The sequence below is a fragment of the Pseudophryne corroboree genome, chromosome 2 (genome assembly GCF_028390025.1).
Source record: "Pseudophryne corroboree isolate aPseCor3 chromosome 2, aPseCor3.hap2, whole genome shotgun sequence".
In the NCBI taxonomy this organism is placed as follows: domain Eukaryota; kingdom Metazoa; phylum Chordata; class Amphibia; order Anura; family Myobatrachidae; genus Pseudophryne; species Pseudophryne corroboree.
This window is the reverse complement of record NC_086445.1, coordinates 115901944-115923267: the sequence shown is the minus strand read 5'-3', so window position 1 is coordinate 115923267 and position 21324 is coordinate 115901944. Positions and strand designations below refer to the sequence as shown.

Here is a 21324-nt window from a genome sequence, read left to right as displayed (position 1 = left end):
GTAGACGTGAAGTAGAGCGCGTTAGGATATCAAGCATTATTTCGCAATAACAAGTAAAGCTTGTTTTACAGTCAAAGTTGGAGTTTCCCTAATTGGTTATAGAAGGCTGCTATATATCCTATATTGCACTATGGTTGGTTTTATTTTTATGTATAATGCATATGTTCCACCAGGATGTTGTATATATATTGTTTCCTACAGCATGAGTCGGCTGATAGGTCTGAATAACACTGTTGGATATGGGGCATTTTTATTGTTTATATGTGAGGTATGGTATCGGATCATCCAAACTGAACTATTATCTTAAATAACATGTTTGACATATGTCCACAGGAATATGAATATCTGGATGGCAATATACATGATATTCTCTGATAGATATGCACTTGTAAGATTGTTTAAATGTTGGTAGCCGAGTGATAACATGATGGTTTATTTGTTTATGTTTACTTCCCAGCATCGCCATGGTCACGCGGCTTGCTGGTTGCCGCAACGTCTATTCCGCATCACGTGGTGCGCACGGGACGCCGGGCAGGAAGTGCGGCTGGCGTGGCCGCGGCGGACGCTGGCGGTGAGACCTGATGGGGGTAAGTGTGTTTATTTAAATGTTTGTTTGCACATTGTCAAGTTGTCCTGAAGACGGGGAGGTGGTCCCCGAAACGTTGACCTCACCTAATACAGCATTCGTTTTTTCCACCAGTCTCTGAATGCAGACTCTAATTTTGGATAGATAGATATATTTTATACAAACACAAATACTTTCAGTATATGTTTCAGGCGGTACACCAACCTTAAATAAAGAACATACACTGATCAGGGGGATAGCTACCTTGCGTCTCTGGACCCTTACTGTAATGTACAGCACTTGCACAGGATCTGCCTCAGAAGATTCTCATCCTCAGTCTGTAAGCATTGAGACACATACAGCCAAAAATACCAGCACAAGCCGTGTTCATGTGCGTTACGATTAGCTTACTGTGTGGCACGTAAAATACCAGAGATACACATTCATCTCAGTGTAAACCACTCAATATATGTTCAAATATCCTTTTTCTAAAGAAAACATTTGAAACAAGATCCGACGCAATTAACCTCTACGACAATGAGTGTGTCACTGTGTACGAATACAGAAAGAAGCTACACAACCAATGTAAGGGTTCACCCGAGTTGAAGTCATGCCACCATATCCATTATATTACTGTAATGCACCTATACACAAGGACACTCAGTAGTTGGTTAGAGGTCATCAGAACCTGCAGCCTGTGATAAGTTTATTACCAGCCTTTATTTATGGTGCATTTCACCATTTCTCTAGGACAGAAATCACCTGCCTCCGAACCAGCTAATCCATGTCTATATTCTGGATGTACTGCACCCAAATCAACAAGCCCTGCCCTGCCCGAGACCGGCAACGCAATAAACAAATCACCACCATATTCTGCAGCACGTGACAAGACAGTAACCTGCAATAACACAGAAGCCGCCGAGAGGCTTCCAATGACTACACTTTATAACATAAGGAAAACTTAACACATATACATAAGAATGAGCTGTGTACAGTGCAAAATAATGCTCTATAATCTGCAAGAAGACACAGTGCAGTAGATCCTGGTGGAGGATGCTACAAGGGTTGTAAACAAATAATTAATGGGAAGTGGTGTAAGGTGAATAAGGTGTAAGGAACCAAGGGCCGGGGCTTAATAGGAATCAGAGCAAATGCCTGGAGAGGTGTGGGGAATACAGGAACTGAACGGGAGCTGTAGGAAGTGGTTGCATCACGGAGGCCTTGCAAGAACCATAACTAAGAATTGTATGGTTACTGGAAAGCCAATAACAGACGGTTAGGCAGGGCACAAGTGGTTTGAACCTCTTCGCACAAGCAATAGTCCTTTTGGCCACACATGTATTGGGTGATACAGCCTTTGGCACAACTGGGGAGATAAACGCACACAGTGGCCAATACTGGTCACCGGTCCAACGTGTCCGGTAATGATCCTAGCAGATTAAATGGGCGTTGCACAGTTAGACCCAATAGCAGGCCAGTTGCGTCATGCGTGTAACTTTGCGTTCCCTCTAGTAACCGTATGCTGCCCTACAAGATATTCTGCACAGTAATGCCACAGATGAGGTCGGAGGTAGAAATAGGTAGCCATTAGAAATTGCTGAATTTATGCTCAGATCTTGAAGACAGGCAAAATAAGGCAGGAATATACTGTAGTAGTGAACACAATTAAAAGAAACAATGTGTAAAATAATTGTGGCTCTTCAATGAAAACTTTGAGAATATCTCACAATTACTTTGTAGAATAGGAGAATCACACAGTATAAGCAAGTCCTCTACCAGATAATGAAATGCTGCTATAGGAGAAAACACGTAACCAACAGTAACATACCAGCAGCCTCACTCATACTATACGAGCAAAACATCCCAAGACGACAACACACAACCAGCACCAGCAGAGCAGTTATTATGTTGGCAACTCAACATCTTTAACGTGTTTATGCTTTGACATTGCACCGGGGCTGAGAGTTATTGGATTTATAATTACATGGTGTACAGTAGCAATCGACTGTACCACACATACCTATTTATCCAAATCACTATTAATAGGATACCTTACACCGCATTATAAAGGACATTACCATAACATTTTGTTTACTAACATTACATTTACGGGCAAAAGGTACAACAAATCTACAATTAATGAGCCCCTGTTCTGTGCAATAAACCTTAAAACTATAATTATTGTTCTGTCTAATAACTTTCTATATATTAGAAAAATAGTAAACTTATATACACATATAAACGCGATGCAAAAAATAAAATAAAAATAATTTACAGCACACACATATACATGTATACATGCATATATATTCAGGCGCAAAAACTAAATAATTAAAACTTTAGCTAAAACACACTGGTTGATGTACTGGTCACAATTCGATATACATCTGCTACTCCCAATTTGCAGTCCGAAAATATACTACAGTAGCAACCATAGATACATATATAAGAGAGCGCATGAATTCATGCATGCGCTCTCTTATATATGTATCTATTCTATATTAGAAGTGGGGTTTTTGAATGATTTCCAGAAAAATACCAGGTCACCAGCAGAAGAATCCTGAAGATGATATTCCATGCTGATCTAAAGGAACCAGGCAGCAGACAGCCCTGCCATAGGTCACAGAGCCCCCCGGTGACTTCCAATACAGCAGATGTACAGTTATTCCTTATAATGTACAATTCCCCTAATAGAAACTGATCTCACTTAATGAGCAGTAACCCCCCCCCCCCCTCCCCAAATAATCATATCTTTACATTTTGATAATAAGCAGGCACTCAAACTACCAAAATAACTGGTCAAGGTTCCTTCCCAATAAATGTAACAGTACTCATAGCAGCGCCACTTATATAGACTGACAAATGAACCAACCAACTATAAGTGTGGATCTAAAGTACTAGTTCTATAAGTTGTCAGTCCACGAGTGCCACCATCACTGCTGTGAGTACATTATAATATATACAGGTTGAGTATCCCATATCCAAATATTCCGAAATACGGAATATTCCGAAATACGGACTTTTCTGAGGGAGAGTGAGATAATGAAGCCTTTGTTTTCTGATGGCTCAATGTACACAAACTTTGTTTAATACACAAAGTTATTAAAAATATTGTATTAAATTACCTTCAGGCTGTGTGTATAAGGTGTATATGAAACATAAATGAATTGTGTGAATGTAGACACACTTTGTTTAATGCACAAAGTTATAAAAAATATTGGCTAAAATTCCCCCTCTCAGATCACAACCTTATCACCTGCATGCTTTCCTCTGTTAATTCAAACCCTGTGTTGCGGAAGTTCTCCAATCTTCCTCAAACTCGCAGAAATATTAACACAATTAATCTTCAAGAACTTTCCACTTCACTCCAACAACTGCTTTCACCTATTTCTGCATTCACCTCTCCTGAGATGGCTGTATCACACCTTAATGAGACTCTAGAACTAGCCCTTGATGAAGTGGCTCCAGCTACCCATCACACTCCACGTAGGCCTAGATGTCAACCATGGCACTCCAAATTAACAAGACAACTACAAAAACTCACACGAAAACTTGAACGTCAGTGGCGTAAATCTCGTATTTCAAGTGACTTCCTCACATATAAGACAGTCTACCATTCTTATAAAAATGCCCTGGACACTGCCAAACAAACATATTTCCAAACTCTTATCTCTGCTCAAGCCTCTAACCCCAAACGACTCTTTAATACATTTAAATCACTTCTGAATCCTCCCGCACCTACCCCACCAGCCACTATCAAGGCACAGGATCTTGCTTCCTACTTCAAGGAGAAGATTGCTAAGATCCGAGATGAAATGGTATGCTCTTCGGCAGCCAGTGACCTGCTCCGTTCTTTACCTGAACCCTCTGGCACTCTTTCTTCATTTGATCCCACAAATGAAGATGAAGTATCATCACTCTTCTCATCCTGCTTCTCTACTACCTCTCCTCTTGATCCTTTACCCTCACAAATAAGTAAAGCTCTGTCTCTGGTGCTCATCCCTACCTTAACTAACATCTGTAATCTCTCTCTCTCTACTGGTATTTTTCCTTCACTCTTCAAGCATGCAGTGATTACTCCCATTTTAAAAAAAACAAAATTCTGACCCTAATGCTCTCTCAAACTACCGCCCTATCTCTCAGCTCCCTTGTCTCTCTAAGCTACTTGAGAGACTTGCCTACACTCGACTCACACACTTTCTTAACTCATACACTTTGTTGGACCCACTTCAGTCAGGCTTCCGTTCCCAACATTCCACAGAGACGGCACTGACTAAAGTGGTTAATGATTTGGTCACTACGAAGTCTAAAGGCCACTACTCACTACTTATTCTTCTAGACCTATCTGCTGCATTTGACACTGTAGACCACTCTCTTCTCATACAGACACTACAATCCCTAGGTCTTAAAGACACAGCCCTTTCTTGGTTCCTATCGTACCTATCTAATCGCTCCTTCAGTGTTCGCTTCTCTGAATCTACCTCCTCTTTGCTACCTCTTTCAGTTGGAGTACCGCAAGGCTCAGTCTTGGGTCCTCTGCTTTTCTCTATCTATACCTCATCTCTTGGTAAACTAATCAGCTCTTTTGGTTTTCAGTATCATCTGTACGCAGATGATACTCAAATCTACCTATCTCCTCCCCTGACTTGTCCCTATCTGTAATGGACCGTGTCACTGAATGCCTTTCTGCCATCTCATCCTGGATGACATCTCGCCACCTCAAACTTAATATTTCAAAGACAGAGTTAATTATATTTCCACCGGCCAATAGTAGGTACCAACCTGATATCTCTATCACTGTTGAAAACTCGACTATCTACCCTACCCCACAAGCTCGCTGCCTAGGTGTCATCCTTGACTCTGATCTGTCCTTTGTTCCCCACATTCAATCTGTCTCAAGATCATGTTACATGCATCTAAAAAACATATCCAAAATACGACCATACCTTACACAAGACACTGCTAAAACTCTAATCCACGCTCTCATTATCTCCCGCATTGATTATTGCAATAGTCTCCTAACTGGTCTTCCCAAAACGAGACTCTCACCACTACAATCCATTCTGAATGCAGCGGCGAGGCTTATCTTCCTCGCTAGACGTTCATCGTCTGCAGATCCACTCTGTCAGTACCTCCATTGGTTACCTGTACTCTACCGCATTCAATATAAAATACTTTTACTCACACACAAGGCCATTAACCAAACTACACCAACGTACATCACTTCGCTTATCACAAAATATCTCCCAACCCGACCTCTTCGCTCTTCACAAGACCTGCGTCTCTCATCCACACTCATTACTCGCTCCCACTCACGACTGCAGGACTTTCATCGGGCTGCACCCACTCTGTGGAATGCCCTACCACGCACAATAAGACTCTCCTCTAGTCTCCAAACCTTCAAGCGTTCCCTCAAAACTCAACCTTTAGGCAAGCGTATCAAATTCCTGAACCGCCCACATAACTTTCATAAACCTTCCTATCAAATTACATCCACTCTGTACAGTCCACACATATCCTCACATGTCTTTTCATTCTATGCAATAGATAGCACCTTTCCTTGTGTACATATGCCTATTTCCCTATAGATTGTAAGCTTGCGAGCAGGGCCTTCCTACCTCTATGACTGTTATCACCCAGTTTGTTATTGTTATTTCAAATTGTAAAGCGCAACGGAATTTGCTGCGCTATATAAGAAACTGTTAATAAATAAATAAATAATAATTACCTTCAGGCTGTGTGTATAAGGTGTATATGTAACATAAATGCATTCTGTGCTTATATTTAGTTCCCATCACCATGATATCTCACTATGGTATGCAATTATTCCAAAACACGGAAAAATCCGATATCCAAAATACCTCTGGTCCCAAGCATTTTGGATAAGGGAGACTCAACCTGTACAACATAAGCAGCCAGGCGGCACTCCCATTACCAGTTCCTCCGTTCCTGGTGTCTTCCATAGGAATACGAAAAACCGCACACATTTCATATATTCCTTTGGGGTGCTGTAATTCCATAAACATAATATGCATTTGCTTCCTCTGCTCTGAAACAAGTCTCTCAGCTAGTGAAGAAATACTAATGGTTTGTTTGTTAAAGTCCTGTTTTCGGATCAGATATCTGTTTGCACTAATGGGTTTTGTTAGTATGTGGGTAGCTCCGGCCAGACAGACGAGTAATCCTATAGATTGTAAGCTTGCGAGCAGGGCCTTCCTACCTCTATGTCTGTCTGTCTGTTTTTACCCAGTTTTGTTCTATTACGGTTGTTTCAATTGTAAAGCGCAACGGAATATGCTGCGCTATATAAGAGACTGTTAATAAATAAATAATAAAATAAATAATCACAGACACAATCTTTTAGTATTTTTTTGCAGGAATATCTGGATTATTGCTGTATGTTTATTGATCTATAATGGAAGTTGTTTTGACCTCATCACCATGACAACTGCAAATCTCAATATGTGATAGGTCGGGAACGCGGCCCGGCTAGCCGACCGGAAGTGATGCTACTCCGGAGGCATGCTGGGACCGGATGTGCAATCCACCGCGGGCTGGATGCGTTCCATAGAGGGTGAGCAACGTTTGTATACAGGTGTTGTGAGTCAGGAGGCTGTTGGTGGGCGCTCCAGCACATATAAGCAGGTACGTTTAGTTCATTGTGGTTGCCCCAGAGGACGGTGCTGTCATCAAAACGTCCGTCGGGCGCATGATCCGTTTAACTGGAGGGACATATAACGTACTATATGAGATGCATGCTAATCCCAGCCGGAACTTGTAATGTTTTATCACATATGCTGCTACTGTTATCAGTTTTGGAATATATGCACTTTATGGTTAGTCATACTGGTGGTGTGCTGATTTCTTTACTAGCTGAGAGGCTTGTATTAGAGCAATGGAGGCAAATTATATATATATATATATATATATATATATATATACATACACACATACACACACACACAGTGTATATACGTACATACATATATATATATATATATATATATACCATATGTATGTGTGTATAATGTATATATATATATATATATATATATATATATATATGATATATATGTGTGTATATATATATATATATATATATATATACACATATATATATATATATATATATACACACACATACACATACATATGGTGTATATATATATATGTGTATGTATATACACTGTATATATATATATATATATATATATATATATATATACACATATATATACATATGGTATATATATATATGTATATACACTGTGTATATATATATATATATATATACACACACACACACACACACACACACACAGTATATATATATATATACACACACACACAGTATATATATATATACACACACACACACACACACACACACACACACACACACACACACACACACACACACAGTATACATACATATACATACATACATATATACAGGTTGAGTCTCCCTTATCCAAAATGCTTGGGACCAGAGGTATTTTGGATATGGGATTTTTCCGTATTTTGGAATAATTGCATACCATAATGAGATATCATGGTGATGGGACCTAAATCTAAGCACAGAATACATTTATGTTACATATACACCTTATACACACAGCCTGAAGGTAATTTTAGCCAATATTTTTTATAACTTTGTGCATTAAACAAAGTGTGTCTACATTCACACAATTCATTTATGTTTCATATACACCTTATACACACAGCCTGAAGGTCATTTAATACTATATTTTTAATAACTTTGTGTATTAAACAAAGTTTGTGTACATTGAGGCATCAAAAAACAAAGTTTTCACTATCTCACTCTCACTCAAAAAAGTCCGTATTTCGGAATATTCCGTATTTCGGAATATTTGGATATGGGATACTCAACCTGTATCTATATATCTATATATCTATATCTATATCTATATATATATATATATATATATATAATCATTTGTGTATAAGACTATAAACTATGAATGAGTTCAGAAAGCACACCCGTGAACAGCCTGAAACATAACAGTCCTAGCGACAGAGTACTCACTACTTCCTCCAGGGCGGCACTTCTTCCAAAAGAACACGTGAGGTGGGTTAGGCAGTTCACAAAAGACGAAAAAAGGTCGTTAGGAATGGCAGTCAGAATGTTGCGTGGGAAAACGGTTATTAAATTGCCGATTATATTGGAAACTCCCACCGCTTCCGAATCTTCTATTTCTATCCTGAACAAAGAGAGAAAAGGAGACTGACATAATTCTCATATGCTGCAGAAGAGACAGAAAAGTATCCAACCCCGCAATGTACAATAATATAACCACCTATACACACACACACACCAACAATAATGACCGACAACACAGATCATAAAAGAGCTACACATACCCATTAATTGTATTAAGTAATCCTTCAATGAAATGTGCCAAGTAATCAACCTGAGACCTCTCATCAGGAAAGATCGGTCCGTTGAGAGACGCGAGCTGGGCCAGGCATTGGAGAGAGTCCTGAGCCATGTCTGAATCTTCTCGGATTTTCCGGTGAACCTGTAAGGAACACAGTACGGTCACCAGCTGCGTCTGGCCCCACCATACACCCCCCCAAGCCCCCCTCTTTCCTTGTGCAAGCAAAGCCTTACAATATTTAGCAAGTCTCTAAACCACAGAGGTCGGCAGCAGTTCCCTTTTCCACCAGTCTCGTACTCATAATTTAAAATAGCTAAAAAGTTCCTGGGTGCTACCTTCATCTTGAAGGCCGAGCTAAAACAGATGCCAGTCTGAGACTCCCTGCTCCTTCTAAAAACAGCAGTCACGACAGTTATCTGGATTATGTTAGTTATGCTCAGGCTACTGCGTCTGGCTATACTTAGATGACAGTTTCAAACCGAGTGTATACGGATGAAGCTTTGATGGAGGTAAGCACCGCAGGAAGCTAATCAGGCTCCACAGGGTGTCCAGCCATGTCTTTGAACCGCACCACAGTCAATCATTCGCAATACGAAAGGCTACAAGTTGCGGCACAGCCGAAACGATCCTCTCGTCAATCAGCAGCGCTCTCTCGGATTTATGCCTATTAACTAGTTAAATCACAGGCTCCGGTTAAGATTTGAAGTAGTGTAGTACCCCCATGTGGTCGCTTTGTTTAAAGACAATCCCAGATATTGTTCACTGACCTGGACGGTATCCGGACTCCAGGTCGACAGCAAAAAAATCGACACCATAAGTCGACGCCGATTGGTCGACACACCTTAGGTCGACATGGACAAAGGGTCGACAGGAACAAGGTCGACATGGAAAAAGGTCGACATGAGTTTTTCACGATTTTTTTCTTTTTTGGAACCTTTTCATACTTAACGATCCACGTGGACTACGATTGGAACGGTAATCTGTGCCGAGCGAAGCGGTAGCGGAGCGAAGGCACCATGCGAGGGGACGCGGTGCACTAATTGGGGTTCCCGGTCACTCTACGAAGAAAACGACACCAAAAAAACATAAAAAACTCCTGTCGACCTTTTTCCATGTCGACCTTGTTCCAGTCGACCTTTTGTCCATGTCGACCTAAGGTGTGTCGACCAATTGCCGTCGACCTAAGGTGTGTCGACCTTTTTGCTGTCGACCCTGAGTCCCAGACCCGACCTGGACACCTGTGTGCTGGCCACCATTAAGTTCCCAGTGCAGAGTAGGAGAAAAAAGATTAAAAGGGATATTACCCTGTTACACAGACTGTGTACAACCCCCAACACTGTATACAACAAGTGCACTGATATAAATGGTACAAGGCAGCAGAGAGTAGCCAAGTTCAAGGGCGGTATTCATTAGTTTGAAAAGTCAGTTGGGTGTCTATCTAACAGACAGGAAAAAACAGACACCCAACCGACTTTTCAAATAATTGAATTCCCCCCAAGTGTCATTCCTGTGTTAACAGTAATTTGGTACACGTGTCCGAATACAGCCAGCCTCAATATGCCATGCAGTGCAAGACTCCTGGTGTGAGTGAGCCGCCAGGTCCCGTGCAACTCTGCCAACGTCTGGTGTCTCTTTACTTAGTTGCAAACGTGTTGCGACTACCATGCACAAGGAGACTGTGATAATTAATTTAATATGCGTCACTATCTGTGTGTTACAGAGTCTGTATATGAAGCACACCGTACTGGTCGTGGAAAAAAGTTGCGGCCGCTGCATTGAAGCTCTACGTATGCAGATTCAGAGACTCAGTCACACACAGATATACACGTGTCACGTCAACGTAGTCAGCACAGTCTCCCTGGTGTGCCGTAATTACATTGCGCTGTGATTAAGATGCATATTAAGCAAAATACACTCCCGACGCTAGTAGTCGTGTCAAGGGCCCTGTGCACCCTGAGGGGCTGTTTGGTGCCACTGCAGCAATGATGCATTAGGACACATCTGTAGTTTTAAGTGTTGAAACAACTACTGCTTTTTTTCTCATATAATGCACACACAAAATGGGTGGGGGAACAAATAAATATGATAGAATCTTTACAAAATATGGGGACAGCTTTAACTGCTATCCGGATGATAGCTACACAGTCAATAGATAGACACCATATGTTAGACCAGTGGTTCTCAAACTCTGTCCTCGGGACCCCACACAGTGCATGTTTTGCAGGTAACCCAGCAGGTGCACAGGTGTATTAATTACTCACTGAGACATTTTAAAAGGTCCACAGGTGGAGCTCATTATTTCACTAGTGATTCTGTGAGGAGACCTGCAAAACATGCACCGTGTGGGGTCCTGAGGACTGAGTTTGAGAACCTGTGTGTTAGACCACAGGTACTCAAACTCGGTCCTCAGGACCCCACACGGTGCATGTTTGGCAGGTCTCCTCACAGAATCTCAAGTGAAATCATTTGCTCCATCTGTGGACCTTTTAAAATGTGTCAGTGAGTAATGAATACACCTGTGCACTTGCTGGGTTACCTGCAAAACATGCACTGTGTGGGGTCCTGAGGACCGAGTTTGAGAACCACTGTGTTAGACCATAGGTCTGCAAACTCGGTCCTCAGGACCCCACACAGTGCATGTTTTGCAGGTAACCCAGCAGGTGCACAGATGAATTAATTACTCACAGACACATTTAAAAAGGTCCGCAGGTGGAGTTAATTATTTCACTTGTGATTCTGCGATGAGACCTGCAAAAAATGCACTGTGTGGGGTAATGAGGACCGAGTTTGCAGACCTGTGTGTTAAGGCCCGTACACACTGGTCGATATATCGGTCGTTCTCTTGAACGGCCGATACATCGCGGGACCGTCGGCCAGTGTGTACGGGCGATACGTCTGTGAACTCCGTCGTTCACAGACGTATCGCGTCGGCTGCGCAGCACAGCCGACGGCCAATATATCTAACGATATATTGGCGCGTCGCTGTGTGTGTACGGGGCGGTCGTCCGACTGCCCGTACACATGCTGCGGCGGCCGGCGGTGATTGACAGGTGAACTGGGCGGGCGCCCGCCCGCCCAGTTCATGACGTCAGTCCCCCGACGGATCGGGCAGTGTGTATGCACAGCACACTGCCCGATCCGTACATAGATATATCTGCAGATCAATTGATCTGCAGATATATCTACTGGTGTGTACCCACCTTTAGACAGATATTAAGTCGACAGGGTCAAAAGGTCGACATGAAAAAGGTAGACAGTACAAAAAAAGTCAACGGGTCAAAAGGTAGACATGAAAATAGTTGACATGAAAAAGGGAGACTTTTTTTTACCTTCTCTATCCATGTCGGCAAAGAGTCGGCTATAAACCTCATGGCGAGCGCATCAAGCCCCACGAGAGTATGCCTTTCTACAATTAGGGGTCCCAGATGATAAAACTATCCACACAAACCCCAAAAACGCATTTTTATGTCGACCTTTGGACTGTAACATGTGGTGTCTACTGACTGTCTAACTAGACACAGACTATTATACCACACCCGCTTTAACCAGCTAACAATCTGTGAGAAAAAGGAGGCCCTCTGTATAAGACACACTTTACAATACCATTATGGAAAAGTACACTGAAAAATACATGCACCACTACTATTAAGGTCAGTACACACTAGCCGATCCCCGTCAACGCTGATATTGGCGGCAGCGGGGGACCCGGCATCGGCAAGTACATACACACTTGCTGTTGCCAGGGAGGGGGGTGCCATGCTGTAGAGCTGTCGTTAACGAGGACGGACCTCCCTCATCTGTACATGTTCCCTCCCCACCATTGATGCATGACAAACAAATAGCCAGTCATATATTTTTAAATTGTCCATTTTTACTGTGAGTTTATGTAGTGTTGTAAATAAATTTGTTAAAACACTATCAAGTCCTTCCCCATTGAGAGTTTTCTTGGTTTTAAGGTGGATTATATTGAAGATCCCATACAAACATCTTAGAAGGAAAAAAAAAAAAAGTTGTTTTTTAGGGTATTTTTATCCACATCATCACAGGGGTGATTATTATGACCTCGCAAAACTCGGCCCATACCACCTTTTAACCACAGGGTGGTTTTTTTTTTTTTATTAAAAAAGACACTAAGCACAGAACACTTTCTATTCCTCTGCACACAAGCACTAAAAGTCACTTTATATAAAAAAAGTGCAATTTATTGATGCATCCTCCTCAATTTTTATCTATGTGAAATACCACATGTGGAGTACATCGGTGTGGAGAAAGGAGAATACGAGGAGAGATACAACGTTACACGCTATCAGTCCTATGTTCCATGCACATATATTAAGTCACTTTTAAGGATTATTTCATGCAAGTTTATTTGATCACTGAAGGCGCATATATATATATATATATATATACGCACATATATACACACACATACAGTAGAGTATCAAACCGCACACACTTAATATCTACAATGAGGGTGCTCGGTCAAAAATAAGTCAGAGCCTACTTCTGCCAGTCGCCTACCAGTCATTGCCATTCATGTTAATGGATGAAACTATTCTCTGGATCATTAAAAAGATTCTGCAGGATCATAGAATTGCCGGACTGGCTCGTGAATTCTACTGTATATTGTCTGCCTTGCCTCATCCTCAACTGAAATGTACATATAATAACATTCCACAGGTAAATATTACAGGAACCCTATAGATGTAAAATACCTTTCTTCCCCTGGTATATAACGCCCACTCTTATTTTACACAATGGGAGAACAATAGACTATTTAGGGCTTGTTAGTATTTAAGACTGTCCTCCAAATTGGTCCCTGGCAGGAACATAATAATAATACAGTAACTCTGCCAAAAAAACACCAACGGTTTTAGGAGGACGTTTGTGTGCACAAGCATAGAAAAGAAATTTTTTTTTTTACACACTTAAAACACAGGAGAAACTCGTGTGTAAATGAGTTTGTGAGCGATCTGCAAAGTGCTATTTTATTAGGTTAAGTAGCAGACTATGGGGTATATGCAATTGCGGTCGAATTCCCGAAATTGTCGAATTTCGGGTCATTTTCGACCAAAAAAAAAAATTCCCCTATGCAATCCAGTGCTTTCCGACCAAAAAACGGACTTTCAAAATTCGACTTTTTGAAATTCGAATTTTTGCAAATTCGACTTTTCTGCAATGATACAAGTGCTGCAATTCGACCAAAGCATATTCAATTCAAGTTTTGAAATTCGACAGCAGTGCTTTTAGACAGCAAATTCGTCATTTTCAATCCGCCACACTTTGGAGGGTGAAAACAAATAAAAAAATTTTAAACATGTTTTTTTTGGTGTTTTTTTTTTTGGGAATAGCAGATCTATTTATATTAGAAGGGATTAGGTACTTTTTTTTTTTTTTTTTGGGAGGCACAAATATTATTTATATATTTTTTAAAATATTATTTTTTTTATTTATTTATTTTTTTTATGCTGGAAGGGTAAAATCATAAAAAAAAATGGCGTGGGGTCCCCCCTCCAAAGCATAACCAGCCTCGGGCTCATTGAGCTGGTCCTGGTTCTAAAAATGCGGGGAAAAAATTGACAGGGGATCCCCCGTATTTTTAAAACCAGCACCGGGCTCTGCGCCTGGTGCTGGTGCCAAAAATACGGGGGACAAAAAGAGTAGGGGTCCCCCGTATTTTTAACACCAGCATCGGGCTCCACTAGCTGGACAGATAATGCCACAGCCGGGGGTCACTTTTATGCCGTGCCCTGCGGCCGTGGCATCAAATATCCAACTAGTCACCCCTGGCCGGGGTACCCTGGGGGAGTGGGGACCCCTTCAATCAAGGGGTCCCCCCCCCCCAGCCACCCAAGGGCCAGGGGTGAAGCCCGAGGCTGTCCCCCCCATCCAATGGGCTGCGGATGGGGGGGCTGATAACCTTTGTGATAATAAAAAGATATTGTTTTTTCCAATAGTACTACAAGTCCCAGCAAGTCTCCCCCGCAAGCTGGTACTTGGAGAACCACAAGGACCAGCATGCGGGAGAAAAACGGGCCCGCTGGTACCTGTAGTACTACTGGGAAAAAAATACCCAAATAAAAACAGGACACACACACCGTCGACAGTAAAACTTTATTTCATACGTCGACACACACATACTTACCTATGTTCACACGCCGACATCGGTCCTCTTCTCCATGTAGAATCCACGGATACCTGTAAAGAAAAGTTCAAAATACTCACCTCAACCATGGTCCAGAGATAAATCCACGGACTTGGCAAAATAAGAAAACGCAAATACCCGCACCAAAAACGGACTGAAAGGGGTCCCATGCTGACACATGGGACACCTTTCCACGAATGAGACCTGTCAGTGACAGCTGTCACTGACAGGTCTCTAAGCCAATCAGGAAGCGCAACTTCGTTGCGCTCACCTGATTGGCTGAGCGCTGTCTGCACTGTGACAGCGCATCGCACAGCTCCCTCCATTATATTCAATGGTGGGAACTTAGCGGCTAGCGGTGAGGTCACCCGCCGGTCAGCGGCTGACCGGCGGGTGACCCCACCGCTACCCGCAAAGTTCCCACCATTGAAAGTAATGGAGCGGCTTTGCGATGCGCTGTCACAGTACAGACAGCGGACAGCCAATCAGGTGAGCGCCACGGAAGTAGCGCTTCCTGATTGGCTGAAGGGACGTCAGTGACAGGAGTCACGTGATGTCCCGGCATTCGGGAGAAAGGGGTCTGATGTGAAAACATTGGACCCCTTTCTAGTCCGGTATGGATCGGTGTTCGGTTTGTTTTTTTGCCAAGAACGTGGATTTACCTCTGGACGTGGATGTACCTCTGGACGCTGGAAGGTGAGTATAATTTTTTCACAGGTACCCTCGGATCGTCGGCGACCGTGGCAGTCGGCGTGTCAACATAGGTAAGTATGTGTGTGTCGGCAGTATGTAATAAAGTTGTACAAGTCACGGTGTCTGTGTCCTGTTTTTATTTGGGTATTTTTTTTTCAGTAGTACTACAGGTACCAGCGGGCCCGTTTTTCTCCCGCATGCTGGTACTTGTGGTTCTCCAAGTACCAGCTTGCGGGGGAGGCTTGCTGGGACTTGTAGTACTAATGGAAAAAACAATATCTTTTTATTATCACAAAGGCTATCAGCCCCCCCATCCGCAGCCCATTGGATGGGGGGGGGACAGCCTCGGGCTTCACCCCTGGCCCTTGGGTGGCTGGGGGGGGGGGGACCCCTTGATTGAAGGGGTCCCCACTCCCCCAGGGTACCCCGGCCAGGGGTGACTAGTTGGATATTTGATGCCACGGCCGCAGGGCACGGCATAAAAGTGACCCCCGGCTGTGGCATTATCTGTCCAGCTAGTGGAGCCCGATGCTGGTGTTAAAAATACGGGGGACCCCTACTCTTTGTCCCCCGTATTTTTGGCACCAGCATCACGCGCTGAGCCCGGTGCTGGTTTTAAAAATACGGGGGATCCCTGGCCAATTTTTCCCCTGCATTTTTAGAACCAGGACCAGCTCAAAGAGCCCGAGGCTGGTTATGCTTTGGAGGGGGGACCCCACGCCATTTTTTTTTCGGGTTTTTCACGTTTTTTTCCCGTTTTTTTAAATCGCGGCAAAATCCGCCAAATCGGCCGATTTTCGCCCGCGATTCTGGCGAATCCGTTTTTCATTGAATATGGTGAATCCCGGCAGGCACCTGCCGGGATTCACCTGGCGAATTTGGTCGAATTAAAAAACGGCGATAATTGCCGCGAATTCGACCGCAATTGCATATACCCCTATATGTACAAGGAACAGACTCTTAGCTGAATACAACCTGGGACCCACACACATACTCCACAGGTGCACAGACTGTGCCCATGGCGCCTGCTTACACTTTGCCAAACATTAATTTGACACAAAAGTTCAGATGATTAATTAATCCCAAAGGGGCCATATTGCTTTTTTTCAGCCCCAAGAACTACTCAGATGCTACATCCCCCATGACGGACAAGGTCTCCCACATTTCCACCTAATCAAAATACTGCAGTAACCTGATCTGTTCACACAATGTATCACGTCTGCTGGAATGTGGCGGGACACACTCAGAGGACAGAGAACGTTACCATTCGCTTCATTTACTCTCATGTCAAGAAAAGAAAGCAGAATAAAGAAAAGCCAGAAGGAAAAACAAAGGTCAAGAAGGATTCTCCGGCATCTATGAAAAGGACATATTACTACGCCATCATTACACATGCCTACATACAAATCAGACACTGCCTGTAAGCACGTAAGTCTGGATCGGAGGGTAACTTCTTAGACAGTATCACAGATATATGCAGGTGTGTCCTCATACATCTAGCCTCAACACACTATGCACCGCGAGATGTCAGGTGCGAGTTAGCCATGCTGAGTGGTGTAGTCCTTTTTCCGCTCCAATGTGTGTCGTAGTTGCAAAGAGATTCACAAGAATAATTTATGTGACACCTGTATATCTATGTACACCTGTACACGAACAACGGAACTTGGTGTGACAAAGCCGTGGCCAATGCATCATAGAACACTGGCTCTACGATGCACGGCGCAAGCAGGTCACATCTGTAATACTGTGCCTTGTGTCAGGGCTTAGTGGATGGATTAGTACTATCTATTCAAACAGCAATACAAGATATAATAAATATAATTTAATGGTTTCTCCATCCAAAGCGCATTGCACTCTATAAAACAATACAAATACAGCTACACCACTGGAATCCATACTTAAAACCTGATGACTACAACCATCTCATGAGGAAAAAGGTAAAGCTTATGTGTTTGTACATTCCTTCCCATAACAATACCTGACCGGATAAAGGTGGACTACGCTAAACCTACATACAGCACCATTCAAGTACAAAGGTGGCCAATGAATTATAGGAAATTAATTTTTCAGCTCATATCAATCTTCTCTTGTTGCTAAAATAGTACCTGTGGCCTTCTGGCAGCGGAAGCAGCCATTCTGTGGTCTGAAAATACAGCCAAGGAGCATCCACGAGCATTACTTCATGCCTCAGTCATGACACCATTTCCTGGTACATTGTGTCACTAGAGAACTAGAGGGCAGAACACCGCTTTAGCCAACAAAATGTCTCCTTTGCTCATACGCGGCGACAGGTCCACATTAAGTATAAACAGCTGGAGATGTATAGAAGAAACCCAATATTGCTTTACATGGGACAATGTTATTTTTAGGAATAGAATAGCGCAGGGATTTGAAACGGATGGGCGCTTCATAAACAAAGCAGTAATTACACCATGTCTCCCCTGAAACCAAGATCAAAGCCGCCCTATAAAACAAGATGACGGATTAGGCCGGCTCAATCTGGCTGGCAATAAGGAGTGCACGCTTCTCGCTCGCCGAGACAAATCTCTGATTATAGATAATATATGGTTGCACTGTTACGAGGTGTTTATATTCTGACTCACTCACCATAGAGACCCAATGGAGGGCCGTGGAACTGAGAACAAGAGGGGAGGGTGTCAGGGGTTAACTGGCTGAGCCGGAAGATATTTGCAGAAGGTGGTCACAGCTGAGAGCAGCAGCTGCTGAGATGTCTACTGGACAGCTGTCCAATGTGCCTGTTACTGCTCCGCTATGGACTTCTACACCTCATCAGAAGAGAAACAGTGGGTTAGCGAGTCTCCGCAGCCGAGCCAAACAGTTCATAGACACAACAGACTGCACCTCTGACCAAGCAGTTGTCCCCATGCCCGATACACTGGGCTTATAATGAAAAGGGGCTGAGCCGGGTAACACCCCCCCAACAGAGTGGGAACACTGCTCCGAGTAGCAATTAACTATTTATTTTGTTTGCAGGACACAGAGCAGGTGCTTGTGCTTTCATCTAAAACATCTAAACCGTTTAAAGCTCCCTCCATTATTGCAGTAGTCAAAGTTTATAATTGACATTACTGGAAAGCGCACTCGCCTCTTGACACAACAATGCCACATGTGTAAATTGGAGACACCTGATTTCCAAATTAATAAATTGTTGGGAAATAAAATTAATAAGTTATGAAGAAATGTATGTGTATTGTGTTTAACTTATTCATTGCTTTACAACTTGATAAAACATCCAGCTGGAGAACAGCACCCTACAGTCATATTTCACAAGTTTTAAACTCAAACACCATCTGATCACAAACCTACTAAATCCTGTTCAGTAGGTAGTAAAGCTCTTCCACAATATACAATCCCATAATGATCAAGCTAATGAAATTTACCAGTGGTGTATCAGCCCATCATACTTACAAGTCTGATCTGATTTGATGTGATAAGGCAAAAAAATGACGTAAAGTTTAATGATGACCTGAATAACTCCATGTGAAGCTGTAACTATTGCAAAGTCAATAGTATTACAATCTGGCAATGGATTTTTATATGTAGTTTAAGAGGAGTATATATAAATTGAGGGGTATGATTACCCAACAACTTTAAAAAGAAGAAAGAACGCCCACATAAAGATGTATAAAGGAAAAAACACCAATATAAAAGTAACGTCAAGCTTGATTTGCTGACTGAGAAAGTCCTTGACATATTGATATTAACTAGGCTGACCATATTATCCCTTTAACCTGGGACACTCATGAATTACACAGGTTATGTGGCTGCTTAAAACCAGGTGAAATGCAGGCTTGTAGTCAGCCAGCCACAGAACCTGTGTAATCCATGAGTGTCCCAGGTTAAAGGGATTATATGGTCAGGCTATATTAACAAAATGCCCAAACTATTGTTTGGCAACCTGCTGTTTGTAATAGGACGTTCCTTATGAAGTCGCTGTGGTGAAACGCGTTGTTATATGGATTCCCATGTTTTTGGTGTTTGCCCAGTTACCTAATCACTTTCAAGACCTGGGAACAGTTTTATTGTTGGAAAGTGTTATTGTGGCTGTCGATAGTTACATTTGGATTTGTTTCTGATACGCGAGAATTAACTTAAATTGCAAGCACATTTTTTACAACAAAGGTAAGTAGTGTTCCTTCTAGGCTGTTTCAGCAGGGTGCTGCACCCTGCCCAATTTTCAAATGTGAAAAAGCACCCTGCCCTTTTTCAGTGCACCCTGCAGGATCAGAAATCACCTACTTGTATACAGAATGCAACAGTCAGAGTGCATGTTACGATGCAGTGCTCTACTGCTTGCCCATCTCTGAAATTGGAACACAATTTCTGTCCTCTGCGAATGGGATAGCAGAGGAGGAAATGACATCACTGCTGTGGCTCCTGTATAACACAGCATTCTGATAAAGAGGGAAAGAACAGGGAAAGCGTGAGAATGTACTGATTACAGTATTTCCCTAGTAGAAGAACAGACTTATTTTGTACCTATATATTTTAACCCTCTGCTTAACTTTTCATAAGGATTAGAACTACTTCAGTACTGGAAGAAACCTTCATTATCTACTTATTATTTATATGCTACAGCCGTTCTGTCAAGACGACTGGACATATACAATATTTTTCTCAGTACAGATGTTGAGTGTTACATGGGTCTCCTATATGTATGTATCGGTATATGATACACTAAGGGGAAAATATATGTATAACAACTAAAGATATATGCGCTATGCTTCGTGCGCAAAGCGTCACACCAAAAATGTGCCCTTCAAAATTAAAATGTGCCCTCGTCAGTGATCAGCACCCTGCCCTAAAATAATCCTAAAGTGAACACTGGGTAAGCCTTATTTTTATACTCGCAAACACTTTCTGCTTATGGCAAGTCCTTGAGATAGAACTTTGTACATATTAAGTACTGTGGAACTAAGTACGCATGAATTTGGTGTGACTTTATATCCGTTGTTACATTGAAGTACTCTCTTTATTATACTTGTTGTAGGCAATGGTGGAACGTCAAATGCTGGTGTGGATAAAAAAGGGTGAGCTGCTATTAAGGACTCTATTAGATTTGCTAATATCTTGCGGACATTGAAAATATGTACTTTAAAAGGTTGTTTCTGATATTACCAATCTCATGCGCCTTCCAAAAAAGGAAGTATATGAGACCATGGCTGTCTACAAGGCATTACACCTTACGATTTAGAGGATAATTCAATTAAATGTGGTAAACACACCAGCGGAAAAAAAAACCCAGGACTTTACCGCAATGTTTTGATCTGATGGTTGTATCGTGCTACTCAATTGCAGCCCCTTTTTACTATTAAAAAACATAGATCCAGGATAAGTTCCCGGGTCCATATGTTTTCGTGTTGGCGAAAACAGATTAGTTGTTGGGAATACTGCCTACGGTAGGTGAAAAAAATTCCCAAAGCTGCTGCCTAATTGAACTAGCCCTTGGGGGGCAATTAATTGAATCCCCCCCTTAGAAGACAGACATTTACCAGAATAAA

General features: G+C 42.3%; 1 protein-coding gene across 1 annotated transcript in view; it reads right to left on the bottom strand.

Annotated features, from left to right (window-relative positions):
• Positions 1-21324, bottom strand: part of XPO4 (exportin 4) — a 238563-nt gene that overhangs the window by 55325 nt on the left and 161914 nt on the right. Inside the window, exons 8-9 of the mRNA XM_063951629.1 lie at positions 8948-9105; positions 8613-8787 (exon numbers count right to left, since the gene is read on the bottom strand). Coding sequence (XP_063807699.1) covers positions 8613-8787; positions 8948-9105 — 333 coding nt within the window. The remainder of the gene's footprint in view (positions 1-8612; positions 8788-8947; positions 9106-21324) is intronic.